The following is a 26,473-nucleotide window of genomic DNA, read 5'->3' on the forward strand; positions in this document are numbered from 1 at the left end:
GACTGCTGGCTAAAAGAAATGGTAGGAGAACTTTCGCCTAAGGTGGAGATATAAATGGCACATCAACATCAGCCACTGGTGGCTGTCAAGGGCTACTGACTGCTGGCTAAAAGAAATGGTAGGAGAACTTTCGCCTAAGGTGGAGATATAAATGGCACATCAACATCAGCCACTGGTGGCTGTCAAGGGCTACTGACTGCTGGCTAAAAGAAATGGTAGGAGAACTTTCGCCTAAGGTGGAGATATAAATGGCACATCAACATCAGCCACTGGTGGCTGTCAAGGGCTACTGACTGCTGGCTAAAAGAAATGGTAGGATAACTTTCGCCTATGGGATCACCCACTTTTGGTGGGTAACATGGCCCATTAAAATCAACAAGTATAATCAACATACGTAATTCAGTCAATTCAATTAGGTTCCAACCTTGAGTCTACCGCTTTGATGCATATGAATGCAAAGTTAGTACCACTTACACTCATCGAGTACATTTTATCATCGTAATCCACAAACGTTATGCACTCCAAATCTCCAGAGCTCAACAATTTTAAACGTCCAATGCCACATAATGCTCTTTGCCCTTAAGACCAAAACATTTTATTATCCAAATCCACGTGATGCAATTTAAACCTCAAGGGCTCACTCCACTAGGAACACAGGATATGCTAGGTGCCGATTGTTTCTGAACTTGTAAAGCACTATCTAAAACTCAGCATCAGTATCAGCAAGATATTGTAAAGCACCATCTAAAACTCATCATCAGTATGAACAAGATACTTTAAAACTTGAATATTATGATATTGAGCTCGATCCAAATATTCAATCTTTTACATCTGAGAACAATACACGTTTCCAGGCAGTCTCGACAACCTCTAGTTCCAAGTTTAACTGAAAAAGAATACAGACAAGTAGCACTATAGTTCCAACTTTAAATGAAAAGGTGAATGGACAATATCCATGTCAGGCTTCATGTGTTTCGCAAGCAAGTAGTTGGAGCATCAACCCTTCCAAAAATATCTTCAAAGAAATCAGCAAACATTGTGCCATATAAAGCTCCTCTAACCACGATCCATAATTTGAGCAATAAAAAGCATACCACGATATATTCAGGAAAAATATTAAGAGCCAAAGGAGAATCGACAAAAAAATACCATCTCAACAGAAAGTGTCCAGTTAATCGCTTCAATGCAACCTCATTTTGAAAGCTACAGCTTCCATTAGTCATCATGACAACGGGCAAATCAAAACTTCTATTGGTTTGAAATCCAACAAGGAGCAGTACAATAGTATGAATGCTAAAACAGCATCATGGAACATTAACGAACAGATAACTGATAACACTGTAATACCAAACCACTGTCATCAGGAGATACATCCATTAACAAACTGATGCTCCACTTTAAATATTGCCGAAGACAATCAGAGTTCATGAGACAGGATATAACCTTGCTGCCGCCACATCTATAAAAGCCTCTTAACTGCCTAAACGGACAAACTGCTAGCTTAACTATGTAAGAAGCTTCAAAGAGTAGTCAAAAATTAGACCGTTCCACATACAATTGAATTTGAATGGAAGAATGTCAGAAGTTTAGTGCTGCTACAGATTACCCTTTGAATCCAATTTCTCATATATCAGCAGTCAAGAATGACTGACTAAGAGTTATCTGCAAACATAACATATTCATGCCATGTCAATTCTGTAAGTCAATAAAAGATCTAATGAAAAATTAGATGTTACAAAATATTGTTGCTAGTGGATCATACCTTCTCCCCTAGTTTAAAAGGAGGAAGACCTTTGTAAGGGCACGTCGAACAACGAAATGCATCACCAAGCCCACACTGAAATTTAAAAGAAATACATTGCATGAAAATAGAAGAAAACAGAATGCATTAATCAGGTGTCCAAGTCACAACTAGATATCCGATAAAATAGATTAATTAAACTAATGTTGAAAACAACTGATCCCAACAGAGGCAAAGTTAGACAGAAAGTAAAAAGGAGATATCCAATAGCCTATTGAAGAACTGCTGCCATATGGCTAGGCTCTAGCAGTGCAGGAGGTCAATCAGGAAGGCCCTGCAATTCTGTGGGATTCCTGCAGATTCAAAATAGAGAGTGTGGTCGAAAGTGAGGGATGGCTCTCTTTAGCATTTAAATGCCTCGTCTGATTTATTAAACCTTTTGATTAGCAGTTGTATGCTCCAAATGATCTGAGGGGTAAAAAGCAAATCTTGTCAAAACTAGAAGCTTTCCAGATGCCAATGGAACTGTTGGAGACCTAAATTCACTCTTATAATTAAATTGAAAAACCTAGTGTGCACTTTCCCTAAACATGCAAAGTTCACTTGGAATAACAGAAGATGTTGCCAGGACTTTACAACAGAAATACTGGACTGATTGCTTGCTAGTGACTCAGATCAGAGAGGGCATTAGAATCTTTCATTTTGAAGGACGCGGGGTAAGTGATATGTGCACCTAACCACAACAATTTTCCTGTGGAATTAAAGTCTATTTACATCAGCCATTTGCTTGTAAGCATATGATCTTTGAATAACTGGACATTTAAACATGATAAATGTAAAGGCCAATCAAACGTCAATAAGGCCCAAGTAGATATCCTAGCGTAGTTCACTTTTCTGTAGTGGTTTCTACCAAGAGTTTTCAGCTTGGACAGACAGCCTATGTATACATATTGGATGTATATTTAAAAACATCTAATAATATTCTATCTATCAATCAATCAATAAAATCTTATTAATTTTCTCTTTTAGTAGAAACCTTGGGGAAGTCATGGAAGTCTTCCTCTATACATCCAGATTAGCAAGCGCGATCCACTTAGGTCAACCTTTATGAAAATATGCCCATGATGAATGTCCCTTGTCTCATTTGAGCATATGGTAATCTATCTTATCTATGTTATTGGTTTCTCTGTGCTAAAGTCCTTGTTATTATTCAGAGCATATCAGTAGTCTGCAGCTCATTTCAAGAGTTGTATCACTGCTGCACTTTCAAAATCTATGTTCATTCAAGATCGATCAAATTGGAAATTCCCCAAAAGCTTAAGGCCGGTAAATGCCCCTTTCAGGTTTGAAAATTCAGTTTACTACTCCTGGGCTCAAGGACATTGGGAAGTAATAAAGGATGACAACATGCAACAAAAGACATGTTCACTTTATTCCAGAAACAGCAGCACAGAAAGATCATTTTCTGTTTTGATTTGTGACCTAACATGTTTCTATAATAAACAATTAAACTAGCTTTTAGGAAACACAAATGTGAATATCATCAGCCTTGGAGCCTGGTAAAGCCAATGCGTAATGAAACAGAAAAATAAAATATTAATACAGGGAATAAGACACATTTAAATCAAACGTGGGGAATAAATGCAACCATACACTTCCACATGAAGACTGCGGGTCGTCCAACAGATCAGATGTCAATCCCAACTTCTCCTTTTTCTCTTCCATTTCAACCCTGCCACATGTGCAATTCTTGCATGCTTTTCTTCCTGCCTTGCCTACTTCACAATCATCAGCTGCAGAACAGACAGGATACCAATTTAAAGATAATTAACAAACAGAACTTCCTCGGGATACCCATAATAAGATTTGATACCAAATTATAATGAATAAAGCATTTTCCAGTGTCTTGGATTGCAATTCATAATAAAGTGACTATCTAATTATTTATACTTGATTCTTAGTTACAAATAAAAAATACTACACAGACCAACTGTACTAACAGCAACTTGTATCTTATCTTGCTAGAAATGATGTCTTGTACACCATTATAGCAGGGAAGAAACAACAGACAGTATAAACATCACCCCTGTCCATGCCCCTATCACCTACTGCTTTGTAAGAAATGCTTATATACAATAGAAGTATTATATCATTTTTATAAGAAATAAACAAGTGCTGAGTTTGTAAACATGTTGTCTACCATTTATACCCTTTACTAAAATTATCTCTCAAGTATGAATCTCACAAACTTCAAGGACCTATCAACCAATTATGTGACCTTTCTTCAACAGCTACTCTTGATCTTGTTTTGCTTCTTGGATTTAGATTCAGAGGACTTCATAGTTATCTGTGAATTCAGGGGCTAGAGCTATACCAACAATCTGCTGAGAACAGAAATTGAAAGATTCATATAAGGTTTAAACTATACAAAAGACAGCCCAATGATAGCCTAGTCCCAAATTTCTTTTGCTAATTACATGCTATGTCACTTGGTTCTGGTTCAGGTTCGGGTTTGAGTTCGGGTTCGACAATGATAAAGTTCAATTCAAATTTCAGGGCTTAGTTTACTGACATCCTCTCTTTTAGGGCAGCACACTCTTTTTTTCTCCTTTCAGTCAATCTATTGCAGGTTCTTTTTAGATGGCACTGAAATTATCAATGGGAAATGGCTGATTCCCCATCTTAATGGGGCAAACTATCATATTTGGAACGATCAAATGACAGCCTTAATTCACGGATTGGGATTGTGGATGTATGCGGAGAAACTACTTCCCCCTGAAAGTGATAATAGTTATGACCTCATGTTTATAAATGGATGAAGCCATGGAGTTGATCACTCTTTATGTGGAGCTCGACGTGCTCGACGTTGTTCATCACAACCAAGGTTAACAAAAGTGTGAGGCATATTTGGGATGTACACCAATTTATTCAGAACAATGAACGCTACCCAGGTATACTGCCAGACTCAATACCCTGGAGGTCTTACCTTTTTACAAGTGATGGCCAAGGTAAAAGGGTTCATAAATATATAAGCTGATTCTTATCTAAATTAATATTAATCTATGTTAGTTTAAAATGTTTAACACCAAAGCAGAGAAGGGAAAAGTTGAAACTTAAAGGATTGGGGACCAAGGTCGAGGAGGGATTGCTTAAACTTCAAGGGTGTATCCTATTGTTCCAGATTACCACATGAAAATAATATAGGAAGCAAAGTCTGTATCATATGTGAGTGGAAAGCTTGGGCCAAGATAACTTGCAAAGGTTATCATAGAAGGAAAAAGAATACCAGGCATCTCTTTATGGATTTCTTTTCTTGCTAATGGCTTAATATGCTCTGGGAAATCAAAATCTTCTTTAAATATTTTGCAATGTAAGAATTTTAATTGTAGACCAGTTAAGCACGTTAATATTTTGGAAGCTCGAGAGACCAAGAATTGAGATAGATATATGTAGTCTAGGGTTTGCATATATTGCCTATTTACTATATAGTCTGATTGTTTTTAAATTTGACATTTGTGGGGTTATGTGAATAATTTTCTATTTCATTTTATTTTATTATAGAGCATTGATATGGCATGTTTGGCTGTTATTAATTTATCAAAGAGTCATTACTGGCTGATCCCACATTAATATGCATATGAACATAGTGCAGCAACATTAGCAAGCTTTGAATCCATGAGTATGGAACAAGATACAATATATAAACAGTGTTCCCATTCTAAACTTTGTTTTTGAACAGAACGTTTCTAACTTATGTGCTTTTACAAAAATTGTGAAAATTACATTCACATAGAATACCTTACATTTCACATATGGACCTAGTGTGGCAATATTAAGAACCTTTGAATCCAAGAGCATGAAAAAAGAATATAATATATTAAAAAGCACCAAAAACATGAAATATTTTCCAAACAATATGAAAAAATTCCAATGGCTACAGCGCATCATCATTAACAAGCTTTGAATCCACCAGTAAGGAATTAAAAACCATCAATGACCTGAAATAAAAATAACAAGACACTATTATTTCAACATAGAAGGTAAAAATACCATAGAGCCTATTGATTTGTGTAAACACAAATTGAAGGGCAGTAAAAATATCTGACCACAATTTGTTTTTGACAGGCAAGGCTGGCTTTCAGATTCCAACATTGGTCACATGGACACAGCTTCTCTTCAGGGAGCCAACTACTTCCTCACTTTTATAGACTATTACTCTTGGTTTCTACGAGTCTACATCATTAAATTCAAGCATGAGGTGTGTGGCAAATTTTGGAGTTCAAAACTCTGGCTGAAGCTCAATGCAAACAAAAAACAAGTATCACTAGATCAATGGGAAAGGCAAGTATATGGGTTATGCTTTCCAATAATTTCCCCACTCTTATGGCATTCTTGATAGAAGATTGTTCCCTATACTCCTAAGCAAAAATGGTATGGTTGAATTAAGGCAAGAATAGAATCTCTCATTCATTGATGTCACCTTTACCCAAGTGCATTGCTGCTATTCTCACCGATGCTTATGATTTTCTTATAGGTTTTTCCAAACAATGGTCAGCATTGCCCCCACCCAGGCCCTTATTTTAGCTGGCCCTCCTCTTTATACAAAATACCAGTCTACTTCATTCAAGACTCCTTGTAGCAAAATCAAACTGTTAGAATTTCAGGCCCCAGGTGATTAATGTCCTTATGATCTCAATCAAACAAGTAGATAGCTAAATTTAATTAATGCTGAAATTAAAATTTGACCATAGCATCAATCACACAACAGCTAGAAATTAAACAGTGGAAGCACAAAAAAAAAAAAAAAATCACTCACATAGGTAATTACTCCTTAAAATCAGTTTTTATTCCTTTGAAAAATTTATAAGTAAACGTTCACAACTTCCCAGAAAAACAACATGCTCAAATACCAAAAAAGGCTTGAAGTTGAGTTTTTACAAGCTCTTAGAGAGGTACAAATGCTGAAAAATCAGCAAGAACAATTCTCTCCCGCACAACACCACTGTACAGTGTGTATGACTGCTGTACACTGTTGTTGAACAGATTTCATATGAATGTACAAAGCTGATGTCTTGAAATGTGTGCTGCCTGGAATTGCATCTTCCTTGGCTGCCTGCTCTGTCTCACTCTCACTCACACTCAACTGCTCGAGTCTGTTTAAAACCGTCTACCTTTCCCTGCCCTTATAGTTTTAGTGGAAAATGTCTTTTTAAGATTACTCCTGGTCTAAGCACAACTTTCGACTCAACTGCTAAAAATAAGACTTTCACTTTTTAACTAAAGTGAATTACAATCTAGAATTGTTTTTCCAAAATTAAAAATTATTTTTCAAGAACAACTTCAAAAATATTTCGAAGTACTATTTGTGTGAAAATATTTCGAAGTACTACTTGTGTGTTCACAATGAACATGTGCAAAGGTTCCTATCCGAGCTATAATTCTCAACATTCCCTCTTAGCAAGGAAGGAATTCTGCACCAATCCAAGTTTGACTCTAAATGTCTTAAACTTCCCTTTAGCCACAGGCTTGGGCAATATGTGGGAATATGTTGGAGATTCACTACTCCCTTTTGACCCCCGCCTCCTATGAACTGATATCTGATCCCCAGTATTTCACAGCAATGCATTCCATAGGGTGGGGGGAACGCTCCCCACATTTCTCACACTGCCAAGATGAGGGGCAGTTAGGCAAGCGTTTCCCCACATCCACCTTTTGGGGAAAATTGGGGAAACACAAGGGGAAACGTTTCCCCAACGTGGGGCACACAATTCCATAAAAAAAGGTGTTTGTGGGCATACTCTCAAAAAGGGCTAAGCATCACCCCTGAATTTTCCCTAAATACAACAATTTATGAATGGGGAAGCCTAATATTCAACCTTGAGGCCCTACTAATGCTATGTAATTAATGGTAATGTTAAATTCTTAATTTTTTACCCTAAGGACCTACTTCTCCATAAACTTTTAACATCATCATTAATTGTTTCATGACATTTGAAAGTGGTTCAGACTTCTTTGGATTTCATATGGAGAAAGTAGAATTTTAGATCCCACTCAAAATCTAGCATACTTTATTTTTCATGGTTAGGAATTGGGGGGGAATTGCAACATTTCTGTTGGATTCTATCATCAACAAGTCTATGGAACTAGCATTTAATCAAGAGCACCAAGCCCTCTATGTACCTCAATGTTGGTGGCATTAATTGTTGAACTCTACTATCATGGCCCTAATAAAAAATTAAAATGTACCCATCACTCAAACAAAATCCCGATTTGACATGTTAAGCTTTTCTATCTTATTTAATGTTTAGAAGGTGGTATTGATCATTATGATCCCAATATACACAATGATTTTGATGATATGTAGGTGTTTGTTGTAGCATGATTTTTTTGGATTATAGAGGCCATTTAGAGCCTCTTTGTCGATGGATTTTGGGTTCAAAAACGGATTGCACTCGGTGCTTTTTTGGTTATATGCAGTGATCACTCACGAGTACTCACAATTCCGACTCTGATCTTCAACCAAACGAGCCGATCTGAATCTCGGCGAGTCAAACTCGTGTTGACCAAGTTTGACTCGTGGTTAACGTGAGTTTGACTCGCGATTTCGGCGATTTGTAGAGGACTCAACGAGCCACTCAGATTCATAGGTTAAAAGTCCGCAGGGTTTTATTTTGTGGTTTCACTTTCACTTCTTCTTGCCGCCTGCCGCGCTTGGAGTTCACTTTCATTTCTTCTTGTTGCCTGCCTATCCAGAGACGTCGTGGATCAAACAATGCCATTGTCCCGATCTTCCCTCACTACACAAACATCAGCTTCAATAAACATGAACCCTTTCTCTAATTCATCAAGGTCGCAATGGGTTTTGTTGGTCAGCTTCATGTATACAATATTAGGCAGTCGACTTCATGTATTAGGCAACAACTTTAGCATTGGTTGGATCGCTCGTCTTACTAGACTACGCTGCTTTCCAGGTTTTCTATGCCTTAGGTCCAGCCACGCCGCCTTCACCCCGCCCAAAGAGTCACCTAAGTGAACTATGGGTCTGCTTATCAAACACGAACTACTTGCCTCGATGCTCATGCCAGTAGCTATTGACTTGGCTGGTATACGTACATATTTGTGGCTACTCCCCAATGGTCGAGCAACGTTCTTTTCCTTTAAAAATATCATTTTGAATAAAAGAAACTAGTTGTAGTATGTTAAAGTTCTATATCGTTTTGAATAAAAGCAAATCGTTGCAGAATGTTGGAACTTTACAAGGACCTATAATAATGAAACAATTCCTTAAATTCATTTGTTGTCGTCGAGTGTATAAGTGATCTACCAATGGGTATAATGCACTACCAATGCAAACTTAACCCAATTTAGAAGTCATGCTACTGTAACCCCAAGTAAGATTTTAGCAGGTCCGCAGTGTTGGTTGACAAAAACTTGGAAGTTCCTCATATCATTTGAATCTTTGTACCTGTTTTTAAATGTTTTCCAATACTAAATATATTTTATACTTGAAGTATACACATTGCCCTCATGATTTTTTGGACATCTATTGATATTATGCATTGTTTGGACATGGCTTTATTGAATATCAATGAAAAATGTTTTTTTCTTTTTAATTCAATATATGTGTATATATTTATTTATTGTATCCACTGGTTTTTTCCCCTTTTTTTCCGATCCAATTAAAACTCTTTGCTCTTTTGCCTCAGTGATTTATTGTTGATTTCAAGTCTGGTAACATTGGTTATATGCACCCTTGATTGCTCCATATACGAGAAACTTTGCATATTTGCGTATAATGGCTTGGATTCATTTGGATGCACGTGAATATTTATGTATTTTTTCCAAAATTTGAATATTTATGTACTTCATGGTCAATTGATTTTTTGGTCTGCTTTTTTTCTTCCCAATTTTGAGGTCGATGGTTTCAGTTACTGGTACCATTTTGATAACATTGGTTCATTGTTCATTTTCAATTTTAACTTTTAAGTCTTGATTCTTTATACTAATGACCTCAAACCAAATCTTTGACTCATCACTCTTTACTATGTTGAGTTTCAATAATTTCAATTTACTATTCTAGTCTTCAAACTTTAGTATCTGCTATTAGTATTAGTCAAATTCTAGAATAATGAATGGCAACTTCAAATTGATGTAGATTCTAGAATGGCGACTTCAAATCAAAGTATACAATATTTTACTATTTCTATTTCAGTGAATTACACACATAATCCTTAATATCCCCCCATCACCTTGAATTTCCTTAAAATTTGGGGCGGCTCTCACACGTCCCCCCTATTTGTACCCCATCCCAAAAGTTTGGACGAACATTGTCGATGCTTGGACATGTCATAATACATTGGATTGATTGAGACTTTGATACAACTTTGATTATCATAGTAAATGTTGTAGGCTCCCCCTAATCAAACAATCCTACATGTAACTTGCAAAGCCAAATTTGAGAAGGTCTAAGGACATGTATGATAAGATAGTTTGCATGTATGAATTCAACAATTTGAATTAAATCATCTCTCTGAAAGACCAACTCAAAGACATGAAGATGAATGAAGGAGAATTTGTGCAATCATATATTATGAGGATATCTCGTCTTCGAGATCAATTGCAAAGAATTGGGGAAACCACACCTGACAAGGAATCCGTGATTGTAACTCTTAGAGGTCTCCCTTCCATTTAAGAAATCTTCATTACTACTATAAGTAACAACTATAGCTTCCCCTCATTTGGTGAGCTTGTTGGAAAGCTCACTCAAGAAGAATCAACAATGATATCTAGAGGAAGAATTAAAGGACCAAATGAAGGAGAGCCCATTGCCTTCGTTGCTCAAGGAAAAAAAAATGCAAAGAAGGGAAAGGGAAATCCATCTAAATCAAGAAGACCTCCTCAATCCAATCGAGAAAGAATGGAAAGAAAGGAAAGGGAAATCCATCTAAATCAAGAAGACCTCCTCAATCCAATCGAGATTCCAAGGATTCAAGAAGGAGAAATAGAGATGTTGAGTGCTACAATTGTCATCAAAAGGGTCACTATGCTCGAGATTGTCCTAAAAAGAGAGATGCTCCAAGAAGAAACTCTTCAAGGTCCTACAACAATAACCATGGCTTCAACAACAACAGGTCATATGAAAGAAGAGACGATAGAAGAAGGAATGAAAGAAGAAGAGACTCTCCCGATGATCGTGAAGATAGCTATCGTCCTCCAAAGAGGTCAAGGAACTCCAGGTATGAAGGCAATGCTACTAATCAATCTGAATATATTCTTATTTTTGCTTTATCTAGTTCATCTCATTCTTGGGATAGTTGGTTGGTTGATAATGGGGCCTCTTACCACTATTTTGGATATAAGGAGGTTCTCTCTAACTTGGTAGAGAGGCAGACCAATTTGAACATTATTCTTGGGGAAAATACCACTCATTCCGTAAAGGGCTTTGGTTCTGTCAAATTTCATTTGAACTCTGGGGAATCTATCTTGATTCATGATGTATTAAATGTGTCGGGATTAAAGAAGAATTTGGTTTCGATATCTGCTCTAGAGGATAAAGGAATGAGGGTTGCATTCATCAAAGGAAAAGTACTCACTTGGCTTGATGGATCCTATCTGAGAAATGCCTTCACATTGGGATCTAGGTTTGAAGGACTCTGGAAGACCTCTCCTAGCTATGGTCCATAATACAAATCATCTTGTGGCACCGACAATTGGCCCATCTGCATTATGATGCTCTTCCAAAATTAAAGAAGTTGGTCTCCGAGACCCCTAATGTTCAAGCTCAACATGGGTAGTATGCCTTGGGTGTGCTAGTGGAAATAAGACAAGGGGACCATTCCCCTCTATCGACAACAAGACGAAAGACATCCTTCACCGCATTCATTCTGATATATGTGGTCCAATGCTCGTGCATTCACTTGGGGGTCATCTTTATTACATCAAATTCATCGACGATTTCTCAAGGAAGACATTGATATACTATTTGAAGCAAAAGGATGAGGCATTCGAAATATTCAAGGCGTTCAAGGCTTTTGTTAGAAATCATATAGGAAAGAAAATAAAGATCTTCAAGTCCTACAACAGAGGGGAATACATCTCAAATAAATTTATAGATTTTTGCAAGAAGGAAGGAATTAAGGAGGATCTGGTTTTGACCAAATACATGATGGATCCAATCAACTGACAATAGATCGCAAGATCTACCAACTTTAACTTTGAATCATCAATCTTTTTCTAGTTGGTAACCATGAGAGTTAACATCGATCTACAATCCTCCATCCCTAATCTCCTCAAGATTTCTACTACATGCTTTCCCTATCCAAGAAAGGTTTCCCTTGTCTTTTGTGACACCTCTAATCCCAAGAAATAGTGCATCGATCCAGTATCCTTCATCTCAAACTCTATGGCAAGATCCTCCTTATGCATGCCAATGAGCCTCTCCTCCTTATGCATGCCAATGAGCCTCTTTGACCTTGTCAATAACAGATCATCTACACATAGAACAATGATGGTTGGCTCACACTCTACAAGCATGTAGTACAAGTTAGGGTTAACATCACTCTTGGTGAAGCCTAAACCAAAGAGGTACCCAACTATCTTAGAGTGCCATGCAAGACAAACCTATTTTAAAGCCATAAAAGGCCTTCTCCAACCTGCATACATATGCCTTCTTGTCTTACTCCTCAAACCCCTTCGGCTGCTCAATGTAGACCTCCTCCTCAATCTCTCCATTAAGGAATGTTGTTTTCACATCCATCTAATGGATCTTCCAACCCATCTCAGATGCGAGTCAAATGACAACTCAAATAAAAGTGTATCAAGCAACAAGAGAAAAAGTCTCCTCATTATCTACTTCATCTTTTAGAGAGAACCCCCTTTCTATGACTCTTGCCTTGTATTTCTCAATGTTGCCATTGGCATCCTATTACATCTTGTAAATCCACTTGGAGCTCACCACTGACTTATCCTCTAAACAAGGCGCCACATCCCAAACTCCATTCTTCATGATGGAAGAATACTCTTCCAACATGGCATCTGGCCATACATGTTGGTTTGCAACCTTCTGATAACTAGAAGGCTTAAAATCTATGAGATCACAAACAAGTGCCAAGTAACTAGAATACTTCTACAGTGTCTTGCCCTCCTTGAAAGTTTTCCTAGGAGCCTCCACATGCTCTTGTGCATCTCTCAAGATCTGCTCAGCCCGCCTGGGTTTCATCTTCCCCAAAATGGAAGGTACATCTTATAAAAGAGCAACATCTCACTCCTCTCTCTGCTCTGAAGTATGAGTATCAAAACCACCTAAGCCTGTGATTGTCTCTGTACCAACCACCTATGCCTCCTCATCCTTCAGAGCTTCTAGCTCTTGATCTATTGTAACTTGTGGAGAACTATCATGGGACTTCTTGAAAGCCCTCTCCTCCTCAAATCTAATATCTCGTGTAACCATTGTCCTCCTTAATGTTGAGATGAAGATATCCCCTATTCTGTTGTAGGGTCTAGTTTTGTCCTCTTCTCAAAAGGGACATGACAATATACTAGGCTTCAAAGATGCAGAGATGCCCAATCTCAAGTTTCACTCCTATAAAAGCCTCCTCTAGAGTTTTGTTCCCCAACACCTTGTGGAGACTCATGTTCTTTATGTAAGCTATTGTGTTGCATGCTTCCACCCACAAAAACATGGAAGACTCTAATCATGAAGCATTGCTTTGGTTGCTCCAATTATAGCCATGTTCTTTCTTTCATCCACCTAATTATGTTGGGGGTTGTAAGGAACAATCAATTATCTCTTGATTACGCATAGAAATCATTGAATTCAGTTGAGGTGAACTCGCCCCCATTGTTAGTCCTCAAGTCCTTAAACTTTCTCCCTGTCTAAATCTCCACAAGAGCTTTAAACACTTGGAATCTACTAAAGACCTCATCCTTGGTCTTCAAAAAGTACAACCAAGTGTTCCTAGAATTATCATCGATGAAATTAACATAATAACTAGATCCACCAATCAAAATAGAAGAAATTCGCCCACATACATCAAAATGAATTAGATCCAAGATTACCTTGGACCTACTTTCACTACTTGGAAATGCAATCTTTGCATATTTTCCAAGCACACATCCCTTGCACACTCCATGATGCTTTGTACTAAACTCTAGAAGTCCGGTTACAATTTCTCGTAGCACCTTAAGTGCCTTGTGGCACCAATGTGCCATCCCTCTATTCCACAGCTCGCACAGTTTTGTACTAGTATGAATCAATACCTAAGCTAAATCTGCCTAAAGCTTGTAAAGCTTTCCTTTTCTAATCCCAATCACCTTTGTTGAACTAATGCTAAAACCTTTAGGATGGATAAGTACTTTCCCATGCATAAAGGTTACTGCATAACCATTCTCTTCCAACACTAAGACTAAAACAAATTCTTCGTCAAGCTTGGAGCATACAAGACATTCTTCACATACAACTTCAAAATCACTCTCAAATGCCATTGTACCAATGCCAACAGCATTGTAATTTACATCATCACCAAGCTCTATCTCAAGGTATAAGTCTCTATGGGTTACGCTTGAGAAGAATTCTCTCACCCCAATCATGTGACATGAGGCTCCACTATTGATGTACCACACTCTTGTGGTCACTGAACTAGAAAGACAAGCGTACAATGAAAACTCCTTTTCAAACTTCTCTGAGAAGTCCTCGACCTACTTAAGCTGCCATGCGAGACTTTGCTTCTTGTTACGACATTGGCTTAAGTAATGTCCCGATTTGTGACATGCAATACATTTTATCTTGCTCATGTCGTCCTCCTTTTCCCCTTTCGAGGTTTCCCTACTACTAGAACATTTCTTAGCTTTTCCTTTCCCTTTGCCTACAAGTGCAAGGTTCTCTTCTCCCTCACTCTGCTTCTTATGGTCCTTATTCTGAGATCCTTCCTGGATCTCCTCCTGGGTAAAGTCATCCCACAACCTTTCCCATGTTGGAAGCTTCTCTCGTCCCACCATGCATTTGACAAATACATTCCAATGTTTGGTAAATACATTCAAGGCTATACGTACCAATTCTTCATCGTAAACTGTATCCCCTGTGATTGCAAACTCATCTCTACCCTGTGTGACCCGTATAAGGTAAGAAATCACATCCTCTACATAGGACATCTTGATACTATGGAGCTTCTCTCCCAATGCCAATTTCCTGTTCTGGTTATCACACTGATAGAGTTTGGTCAAAGTGTCCCACATGTCTTTAACTATTTCTTTTCAGCCAAGTGTGGAGATTAGATTATCTTTCACACCATTTAAAACAATCCTTTGGGCTCTAGATTCTTTTACCTCATGAATGTCCAAAGCTACTAGCTCTGATTTAGATGGAATCACCTCTATAGTGACATAACCCCATAATTGTTCCCCCTTGAAAACATCTGTGATCCGAACTTTCCACTAATGAAAGTTTGAGGCTCCCTCCAAGCTGTCCTAGCATCTGACACTAGTTGCCATCATAGCCCTATCTGCTATACTGATCAATAGCCCTGCTAATTTCAATACTTGTGTCAGGATTTGGTTTCTTTCTCAGAGTTTTAATGCTTTGATACCATGTTAATTTTAATTTTTTATAGGTTCTGCAGCTGATTTAATTCTCATCAAGTGTTCACACATGCATGTACTTAAAAATTCCAAAACCTTTAAACAGATTTGCAGTGGAAAACTTCATAGAACCACACACAAAAATGACACAGTATGTACCTTGGAAACCCAGAATGGAAAAACCGGAAATAGTGTTTTTCTTATTCAGTCTGAAAGAGAGAAATCTGAAAACAAAATTACAGAACAATAGGACTGAACACGGAAAATTTGTCCCTCAATTTCCATGCATAAACAGCGTTAGATAGCAGCCTTGATTTCTGTGCATAAAAGCCCTAGAAATTATCTCGAATCTCCTGCAAAATTCTGCTGTTAATTACAGCAATCTGCCCTCAAAGTTTGTGCCAAAACTCTCCTGTAAATATCTAGGAAACAGTGCCAAAACAACACCTAGAATTCTATGACAAGCTGCCTTGAATTTTGTGTTGTATTTTCTATGCATTTTTCCTTGGAACCTGTACCACCAGCTCTCCTCTCCTATATTTTTAATTCATGCCAAAACTTGCCACCTCTTTAGTTAACTCGCCTTGGAATTAGCATCATGCATTCCTTAGTGAGGTGCGCCCTCCTTGGGATTCTCACCATGCATGAGTTCATTCGACATAAGTGAACTCTCACTTGCTTACAGTTAACTGATTTTCTTGGAGATAACTCCAGCCATCATTTCTTGGAGTTAACTCCACTCTCTCACTTAACTGAACTAAACACTCTATGACATGTCACTCAACTCCGAGCTCTTTTACTCTCATTAAATCATTATTAAAAATAATTATTCCCACAAGTCAACATCAATAATTAATTGATGTACTTTTTAACGAGTCACTTTATTAAAATAATAAAGTCTGAGCTGATTAATTAAATAGGATGACTTCTATGTGCTATGACACTTAGCCAACATAGAAGTACATGTCCTCAATACAATTTTAACACATAATGCATGCTTCATGTTATTGAAGCTATTGACATCCATCCACAAACATATGAATGTAAAACAGTCTAGAATTCCCTTATAGACCAATACCCGCTACTTCAGACATTGTCTAGAATCCCCTTAGACCAATGCTCGCTACTTCAGACATAGTCTAGAATCCCCTTAGACCAATGCTCACTACTTCAAAAAGCAGCCTTGGCATGCTTGCCATGTGTACACCCTTTGCATATTCCACATTGGTCAACACTAAACTCTAAAAGACCTATGACTATTTCTCTCAGAAAAGGCAACAACCTGTGATGCAAGTGTCCCATTCTCTTATGCCGCAACTCATACAAGTTGTCATTGTTATGCACCAAAAACTTGAATTGGTTCACCCTACAGCTTGTGCAAATTACCTTCTCTAAACCACAATCACCTGAGTTGTATCTAGGCTAGGATCCTTCAACCAAATTAAGACTTGTTGGTTCTTGAACTCTACTGTAAAGCCCTTATGCTCCATGACCAAAACTAAAAGCGAATTCTTCTTGAGACCTGGAGTATTACATTTTTAAGAGTACATGTGTCAAGATCCAAGGTGATGTCGTCCACAAGCAAGGCTCCAAATGCACATACCTACCACAATGTGTCCAACGCTCCTCCTATAAGCCTCCAATGACTCCATTAATCCTCCTAAGCCATATACTCTATTGGGTCCAATCCCACTACATGAACACTATAACAACCCATGCATCCTCAAGCCAACTCCAAGCCTCCATGCAAGTATCCGAGCTATCCTATGTTGTATAGGGCTCAAGGCCATCCTCAAATATATAAAATGCTCCTCCTTGACGATCCCAACACCCTTCTTGCTAAGTAGGGATTTCTCCAACCAAGCAACCATCTCCATGTGGCCATCATATAGAAAATCACCAAGTTGTCTCAAGATCTCCAACAACCTAGAGATGAATATCATGAAAACACCCAACTAAGGTCAAGCAACCACTAAGTAAGCCATATCCAATGCGCAAACCCATTACGTACCATCTCTCGTATGCAAATCCATCGCAGAACATCCAAGGGTTGATCATACACCATGCACCCCCACCTCCATCGATTCTTGAAGCCTCCATCGACCTCATTACTAGTCTCGTGAATCTATAAGCTAGGAAGCTAAGACTCAAGAGAACGACCATACATCGAACATCATTTATTTTTCTTGGTTTGGTTGCTTGCAACAATGAGTCAATGACTATCGAGATCTCAACCCATGAGGGTTCATACTACACAATGGGCACGTATCCCATGTCAACCTACCAACGCAAAGACTCTATAAACACTTAGGTCAAAGCAAACTATAATAAAATGTCTCAAGGAAGCAAGGGCAAGCCATTGAATCAAAACCTACATGAACCTAGCACACTAGTCCAATGCTACCATTATAACCTTGTCCTAGAAAGAGTGTCTAACCAAACAGGAGATGCCACCCAACACACAAGCCTTGCATGAGCTCTCAATATCCTGCCAAATAATTGAAAAGCAAAGATAGATTGGATAATCTAGTATAGTCTTGGTAAGACTCGCAAGGGTTTTGGTGAAAAAAAAGGCTATCAAATGGTCCAAAGTTAATCAACTCACTCAATCATTGCCATTAAACTCACACACAAAGTTATCTTCTAGTGATAATAACTCCCACTAGGCAAGGGAAGCAAAAATATTGTGCTTATCACCAACACTATGGTCATTGTACCAACGATGAATATTACACCTTGCAAGCTAAAAATACCAAGGCTCTCCTTGTTGAATTACAAGAATGAATTGAATAACATACCCCAAGGAATATCCATGATCCCTGTTAAATTTTTGTAGCTATGGTCAGTGTTCATCATTTGGTTTAAACCCTCAAAAGTAAAAATAAAAAATACATATAATTTAAATTTTAAGTCGACTTCAAAAGTGGGAAATTGAATTTTCAAAATCCAAATTATTTGCCTCCTAGATCATGTCGGCTAGCCCCAAAATTACAAGTCAGCTCATGGTATAGGCACACCACTTCAGGCAATCCCACAACTATATAAAGGCATTCAACCTCTTCCATTAAGCAACCAATTCAAATCTCTTATTCAATTTTGTTGACACGTGAAGCAGCAAACCAAGATTCTTTATGGGCGGACTAGGTTAATGGACATACATAGTTATCTAAGGCGGACCTAGTTCATGGCAAACCAAATTTTCCTAACGAAGACCTAGTTCATGGCAAACCGAATTTTTCTGAGACAGGCCAGATCTCTGAGGAAGGCCAAAATTCTCTATGGAAAGATTGACCGAAATTCCCGAGGCTACTTATTTATGTTTGATCAGTTTGACTTGAATTTGGTTACAGTGAAGTCTGGCCTTGTTTTGATTGAAGAGGATCAAATTGTATTGCTTGTTGAACTGAATAATTTCTCTAAGAAAGGGTTGTTGGGATTTTCCCCCAAGTGGGTTTTCCCAGAGTAAATTTCTTGTGTCTCTTGTTTGGTTGTCTCTTTATGATCCTATTGCCTTTGTTATTTCTAATGTTGATATCTTCTGTGTAATTACTTAATGATGAATGTGAGCACATGTGAGCACATGAAAGATTAAGTTAAGAAATCATTAGAAGTAATTATCAATTTGGAAGACCTATGAAATCAACAATCCCAAATCCTCCAACCCTTCCTTGGTCCACCTAGCTCGACCAATGTTTTAAAACTCTGACTCAACCGAGGGTCGACTCCGACTCCAACACCGACTCCGAATCGACTCAGCCGGCTCGATTTCAATGACTCGCTCATTGTAAAAAATACATTAAATATTTATTTTTTATAAAAACACATAATTTTAAAGATTTTCATTCATGTTTCCAAACACACAACATTAGAATATAGATAGAAGACAACATATGATCAAAGTAGGCTCATGAATATATCCATTATATCAAAATGGCACCCAGTGCACTGTCCAATACATACACAATGATGATATAGAGATCCAAACAAAAACAAATAACCAAGGAGGCTATAAATGTCCTCTACAACAAAAGTTTGTGACCAGTACTACTGGCTACTACTAGAAATGCCAACATCATCTGGCTCAGTGTTACTTGGGAGCAGGAGTGAAAGTGGGGAGCAAGAGCGAAAACAGGAGCGAGGGCGAAAACGGCAGCGGGAGTGGGAGCGACATTTTCAAAAACTCCTAGTTTGGGAGCGAATCCCAGAGGAGTTCGACAACCAATGTCACTAACATCAAGGTACATAAAGGGATTGGTGCTTTTTATTAAATACGAGTTCCATACCCTAATACATGACAAAATTCAATGGAAATTTACTAGTTCGTGCCCTTAGGATTTCTGATAGTGAGAGCTTTGATAAGGAGAGATCCCATCTCCTTGATGTCTTTGTGGAAAATGGATATAGTAGGCGCCTAGGTTAGAAGGCTTTCCGTAAAACCTCTAAAAATGCATTAATTAAGAAAGAGCCTAAAGAGCGTCGTCTAGGTGTCCATCTTCCCTATGTCCTGTAGAAATTTCTCATTTCCCACTCCGATTTTCAATTTCTCTTTATTTCTCCTATATAGTTAAATGCCCTTTCCCATAACCATACATTTAACAAGCTGGAAAAAATAAATTTGCTGAAAACACAAATTCTGGAAATTTTTCAGAACGCTGGAAATTGCAGAAATAAAAATCAGCAGTAATAAACAACCATTAAAACACATTTAAACACTGAGATTTTTGGTCAATGTGACCCTGGAAAAACCCCCTACAACTCTTGGGGAAAACCAGTTTGAAAGCAGTGTTTTTAAAACCGTTTTTAAAAACCGGTTACCGGTCTAACCGGCCGGTTAGCAAGGCCACCGGTCTAAACCGGCCAAAAAACCCGGTTGGAAAGGCAATTTCTCCAAATTTTGGCCCTAACCGGTGAAAACCGGCCGGTTTAGGACAGAACCGGCCGGTTCCGTCCTAAACCGGCCGGTTTTAGGCATGCCCACCATAACTTGCAAAAAGCGGTTTTCTGACTATGGTTTAGGGGTTTTGGGGGGGAACTAAGGGTGTTTTCCCTCCAAAAACACCCTCTCCAAGCTATAAGAGGCCCCTCTCACTCTCATTTGTCTCACACAATTGATTTGGAGTGTTTGTGAGTGTTTGTGAGTGTTTGTGAGCTTGGAGAGTGTTGAGTTTTTGCTGAAGTAGTCATCTTGAAGTTGGAGTTGGAGCTATTTTGGAGATAGTGTGTAGCTGTCAGTGGAGTTGCCATCTTCAAGAGGAGGCTAAGGAAGCTAGTTTGTATTTCCAGGTAAGGATTTGCACTTGAAAATTCCTTATTTGACTGTTGTCCATGAATTAATTTTTTTTGTGTTATAAACTTCTCACTTCTATGATCTACCATCCAGGGAGTCATCATGCCTCCAAAAGCCAGAGATACTGCATGGGCTCATTGTGATATGATTGATGGCAAAATGATCTGCAAATATTGCCAAAAATCCATTCAAGGAGGGGGTATTAACAGGTTCAAGCAACACTTGGCTGGGATAGGAGGCCATGTAAAGCCATGTGGAGCACCAAATGAAATAATAAGGCATATTAGGGCAGAATACCTTCAGAAGTTTGAGACTCAAGTCATTGAACCAATAGAGAAGTTTGTGACTACAAAGTTTGGGAGTCGAGACTCAACCAACTGAGTTTGATCATGATGACTGAAACTCATGAGAAGTTTCAACTTCAAGTGATAATGTTGATCACTATTATAGTATTACTATTATCATATATGTAGAGTCTAGACTGAAGTCTTGTAGTAGGCCACTGGCCCCATAGTTTGTAGGCTTTGTTTTTGCACTCTAGAGGCCATTTAGAGCCCCATTGCTTATGTATTTTGTCGATGATATGTATTGCACTCGGTGCCATTTTGATATATTCACCTTTACATGGTATATAAATGAGCAATCTTTGCATATTTTGTCTCTATTGGCTTGGAATCATGGTTTTAAATCTTAAAAATAGTTTTTTTCATTAAAAAATAATTATTTAATGTATTTTTCTAAAACCGGTTCGTTTAGACCAAACCAGTCCCGGTTAGACCCGTTCCGGTCGGTAAACCGATTCATTAGGTGGACCGGTCCGGTCACCGGTTCCGGTTTTAAAAACATTGTTTGAGAGCTCTTCTTTATTTCTGGAAAATGCCTTTTTACAGTAAGAGAAATATTCAGCAAAAATCAGCAAGCAAACTTTTACAACTTATCTCAACCTTGCTGAAACTCCGCTGTACAGACTTGCTGAAACTCCGCAGCTCACTGTCCAGAAATCTCCCTTGCTCTCCTCTCAATCTGCTCATGAAAGAATTAATGACCTTTTCCTCCTTTAATCTAACCCCAAGTGACTTTTGGGTGATCCCTAAATCCAATGGCTGAAATACATTGAGATCTAAGGCTGAGATTAAATGCTCATTTAAATCTCACTTTCATTTTTTTAATTCACCCCACTTTAATAAAGACCCTTCCAAAGTCACTTTTCCTTTCTAATTTTTCATTGACTTTATAAAAGTCACTTTAAAATTAGACTTAGTAACTTTATCACTTAAAGTCACTTTTAAATTAGATTTAACTTTATAAAATTATAAAGTCACTTTAGGAGAAAAATTAAATTCTTTTGGACACTTTTCCCTAGGCCAAAGATCAAAGCCTAAGGGAACCACCTGTCCTCTGGTACCAAATTTCAACAGTCCTTCTTACCGAGAAAGGTGTTCCTCACCACACCCATCTTGTCTCTGAAGTAGACATGCTTGCCCCGTGGTAAGGCTTTGGTAAGAATATCTACAACCTGCTCATCAGTGGTAATATACTCAAGCTTCACAGCTCCCTTCTGAACATAGTCTCTGATGAAATGATATTTGATCCCGACATGCTTTGACTTGTCATGAAATACTAAATTCTCCGTGAGTTTAATGCAACTTTGATTATCACAGTAAATCACTGAAGGTCTCAACGACTGACCAAATAAGCCAATAGCCTCACAGCTAGCTAGACTGGCTGCCATATACTCTGCTTCTGCTGAACCCAGTGCTACTGACTGCTGCTTCCGGCTGAACCATGACACTACTGCTGAACCCAACCCAAAACAGCACCCTGAAGTGCTCTTCCTATCAGAAGCACAACCTGCCCAATCAGAATCAGTGTATCCTGCCAATCTCACTCCATCTCCCTGCCTGTAGTCCAGACCATAATCCATTGTCCCCTGCAAGTACCGCAAAATGTGTTTTGCAGCCACCCAGTGAACCTTCCTAGGCTCACACATAAACTGACTCATCGTGTTGACTGCAAAACAGATATCTGGTCTAGTGTTGACCAAATACATCAAGGAACCAATCAACTGCCTGTACAATGTGGGATCCACCAACTCGGAATCCGAAGCATGAAGCTTCTTCCAGTTGGTGATCATCGGTGTCGACATGGGTCTACAATCCTCCATGTGGAATCTGCTAAGGATGTCCACAATATACTTCCCCTGCCCCAGGAAGAAATGCCCCTCCTCCTGCCACACCTCCAAGCCCAAAAAATAATGCATCAAGTCGATGTCCTTCATCTCAAACTCCGTCGCAAGATCTCTCTTGCAGTGCTATATGAGTCTCTCTGCACCTGTAATGACCAAGTCATCCACATACAGCACCAGAATGAGAGGCTCCTCACCAATCACAATAAAGTAAAGGTTCGGATCTGCCTCACTCTTTGTGAAACCCATCCCCTGCAAATATGTATCTATCCTGGAGTACCAAGCTCTGGGAGCTTGCTTCAGGCCATAAAGGGCCTTCTTCAGTCTGCACACATGGGACTCCTTCCCATGCACCTCAAAGCCCTGTGGCTGCTCAATGTACACCTCATTTATGAAGCCATTGAGAAATGCAGTCTTCACATCCATCTGGTGGATCTTCCAACCCATCTCTGCTGCTATCGATATAATGGAGCGGATCGAAGTATATCGAGCCACGGGAGCGAAGGTCTCCTCATAATCAACTCCCTCTACCTGGGAGAACCCTCTAGCCACAAACCTTGCTTTGAATTTCTCAATGCTGCCATCTGCAGCATGCTTTACCTTGTAAAGCCATCTGGAAGTAACCACAGATTTGCCCTCAAGCCTCGACACCACCTCCCAAACATCATTCTTCATGATAGAAGAATACTCCTCCTGCATGGCCTCTCTCCAGACCTGCTGGCTAGCTGCCTCCTCATAGCTAGAAGGCTCAGAGTCAAGGATGCTGGTAACCATCGCCATATAGCTACAAAACCTCTCAGGTGGTCTACTCTCTCTGACCGGCCTCTTCGGCTAAGCAACAGATGAGGCATCTCTCAAGGTGTCCTGAAGCCACTTGGGCTTCCTCTTCCCTGAGCGCACTTCTCCCACCGGAGAATGAAACTCCTCCTCCTCATCATCATCAGGAGCCTGAACTCCTGACTGTCTGTCTGTTGTCCTCTTGCCTGCACCTGAACCTGTAGAAGCTAAGATACCGTGTGAACTGTCCATCAGTGGACTCCCTAGTGAACTGCTCTGTGAACTGCTCTGCATGCTGCCTGGAGCACCACCCCTCTGGCTCGGTGAGCCACTACTTACTGACGGACCTGACATCCTCATAGATGTACCCCCTGATCCTCCTGATCCCTGTCCACTGGATCCCTGCGACTGGCTCAACTGCTGCTGAGGGTCTGGCTGATCCAAATACTTTAACTCCCGTGACCTCCTAAAGGCCCTGTCCTCCTCGAACTTCACATCCCGTCTGACAACAACTCTCCTCTGTGCAGGAATGTAAATCCGAAAGGCCTTTGAGGTCTCACTGTAGCCCACAAACATACCCTTCTCTGCGGTGGGCTCTAGTTTGGTCCTCTTCTCCTTGGGTATATAGGTGTATGTAATGCATCCAAAGATATGAAGATGACCAATATCAGGCTTCTTCCCAGAGAAAGCCTCCTCTGGAGTCATGTGCCCCAAGGCACGATGCGAACTCCTGTTCTGCAAGTAAACAGCTATGTTGCAGGCCTCTGCCCACAAGAACAATGGCAACCCCTGATCATGTAACATGGCTTTGGCAGCCCCTATGATGGATCTGTTCTTCCTCTCTGCAACCTGGTTCTGCTGGGAGTTGTAAGGAACAGTGAACTCCCTCCTAATGCCTACCTCCGCACAATAGTCAACAAACTCTCCAAGGGTGTACTCTCCTCCATTGTCCGACCTCAAGGACTTGATCTTTCGACCTGTCTGTGTCTCCACAAGAGCTCTGAACTCCTGAAACCGCTTGAAGGCCTCACTCTTGGTTTTCAAAAAATAAATCCAGGTCCTCCTGGAGTGATCATCAATGAATAAAACATAGTACTCATATCCACTCAAGGAAACATGAGACATCCGACCGCTCACATCGGAATGAATCAAATCAAGTATCCCAGTCGCTCTGCTGTCACTGCTGGGAAAAGGGGATTTGGCAAACTTGCCCATCGCACAACCTCTGCAAGTATCAAAGTGATCAGTATTGAAATCTAGCACACCTGTAGTGATCTCCCGCAATGTCATCAAGGCTCCATGATACATATGTCCCATCCTGCGGTGCCAAATCTCACACAGCTCAGAACTGCTAGCTCTGCTGTCGGTACTACTACTCAATGCCAAAAGGGGCTAGAATGCAAACTTGTACACCTATCACTCTAGCTGAATCAGCTGGATTGCCCCTGAGATACATCAACACCTGTCCTCCCCTGAACAGTACCTCATATCCTCTGTCCTCCAAAGCTGAGACGGATATGAGGTTCTTCCTCATCCCTGGCACATAAAGAACATCTGACACTTTAAAGGGAGGTTTGGACTCCCTCTGAAATGTCAGTGTCCCCACCCCGACTGCTCTAACAACTCTGTCATCACCGAGTACTACCTCTATATCAGTGCCACTCTCTAAAAGCTTTGAGAAGTACTCACGGACTCCTGTCATGTGACGTGAAGCCCCATTGTCCACATTCCAGATACCTGAAGATGCTCCGCTAATCGAGGGAAAAGCATGCTCCCTCTGAACCTGTGTGGCAGGTGATCCTGCACTAGAGGACTCACACGTAGTGAACGCAAACTCCCGGTCAACACGACCTGCAAAGTCCTCAATCTCTGCTGAAGCTACCACGTCCTGGTTCTTCCCCTTCTTCTTCTTCTTCTTCGGACACACAACTGCATAGTGTCCCATCTTTTGACAATTCCAACACTTCACCTTGGAATAGTCCTTCTGTGTGTTCCCCTGTTTACCTTTACCTTTGCCTTTGCCCCCACCACTGCTTGTGGAAGCCTGCTTCTTCCCTTTGCCTTTCTTGCCTCCTGCCACCAGTGCTACATCCTCATCCTGCTCAACTGGCTTGGCTGCCCCAAGCTGACCTTTCCTAATCTCTGTCTGAATGCAATAATCCCAAAACCTCTCCCCTGTGGGAAGGGTCTCACGTGCACAAACCCCATCAGCAAAGTTCAACCATGAACGGGGGAGGCCATTCACTGCAATCCACACCAACTCAGTGGGTGGAATGGCCTCTCCAATCGCTGCCAACTCATCTCTCACATTAGTAATCTTTGTGAGATATCCAACTGCACTATCATTACCCATTTTAATGTTCTTCAGCTTCTCCTTCAAGACCATCTTCCGATTCTCATTGGTACTCTGGTAGAGATTGGATAATGCTGTCCACATCTCATGGGCATTGCTCTTTCCTCTCACATGAGGAATGCAATGGTCTTTGATTCCGTCTAGAATCAGCCTCTTACTCTTGTTGTTCTTTTTATTATAAGCTGTCAACTGAGTAGCATCAGTAGGCACAATAACAGGTTTCTGTGTGGTATGCACCATGATATCCCAAACTTCTGCCTCCTCAAAGATACTCTGCATTCTCTCCTTCCAAACACTGTAATTTGTATGCCCATCCAGCCTATCCTCCACCCTCAATCCCAATGACATCCTGTTGTCCTAAAACTGAAAAATAGCACTGCTATAGTAAAGATAAAACTGTTGTTTATGAAAAAAATCAACTCGCTGGAATTTTCTGAGTGAAAAATCAGCATCTGTAATTTTTCCTTTTGCTGTCCCAAACTGTCCTTCAGCGTTCAAGCTCCGATACCATGTAGAAATTTCTCATTTCCCACCCCGGTTTTCAGTTTCTCCTTA

General features: G+C 39.7%; 1 protein-coding gene across 1 annotated transcript in view; it reads right to left on the bottom strand.

The window, feature by feature from the left end:
* Positions 1 to 1,294: 1,294 nt before the first annotated feature.
* LOC149224605 (anamorsin homolog 2-like) overlaps positions 1,295 to 26,473 on the bottom strand; it is a 31,704-nt gene continuing 6,525 nt past the window's right edge. The window contains exons 4-6 of the mRNA XM_089386182.1: positions 3,395 to 3,534; positions 1,763 to 1,837; positions 1,295 to 1,662 (exon numbers count right to left, since the gene is read on the bottom strand). Of these exons, the coding sequence (XP_089242308.1) occupies positions 1,624 to 1,662; positions 1,763 to 1,837; positions 3,395 to 3,534 (254 nt within the window). The 3' untranslated portion in view covers positions 1,295 to 1,623. The remainder of the gene's footprint in view (positions 1,663 to 1,762; positions 1,838 to 3,394; positions 3,535 to 26,473) is intronic.

The sequence above is a fragment of the Pinus tabuliformis genome, chromosome Q, assembly GCF_031772625.1.
Source record: "Pinus tabuliformis cultivar Carrire ecotype Pingquan chromosome Q, CPIR1, whole genome shotgun sequence".
Taxonomy (NCBI): Eukaryota; Viridiplantae; Streptophyta; class Pinopsida; order Pinales; family Pinaceae; genus Pinus; species Pinus tabuliformis.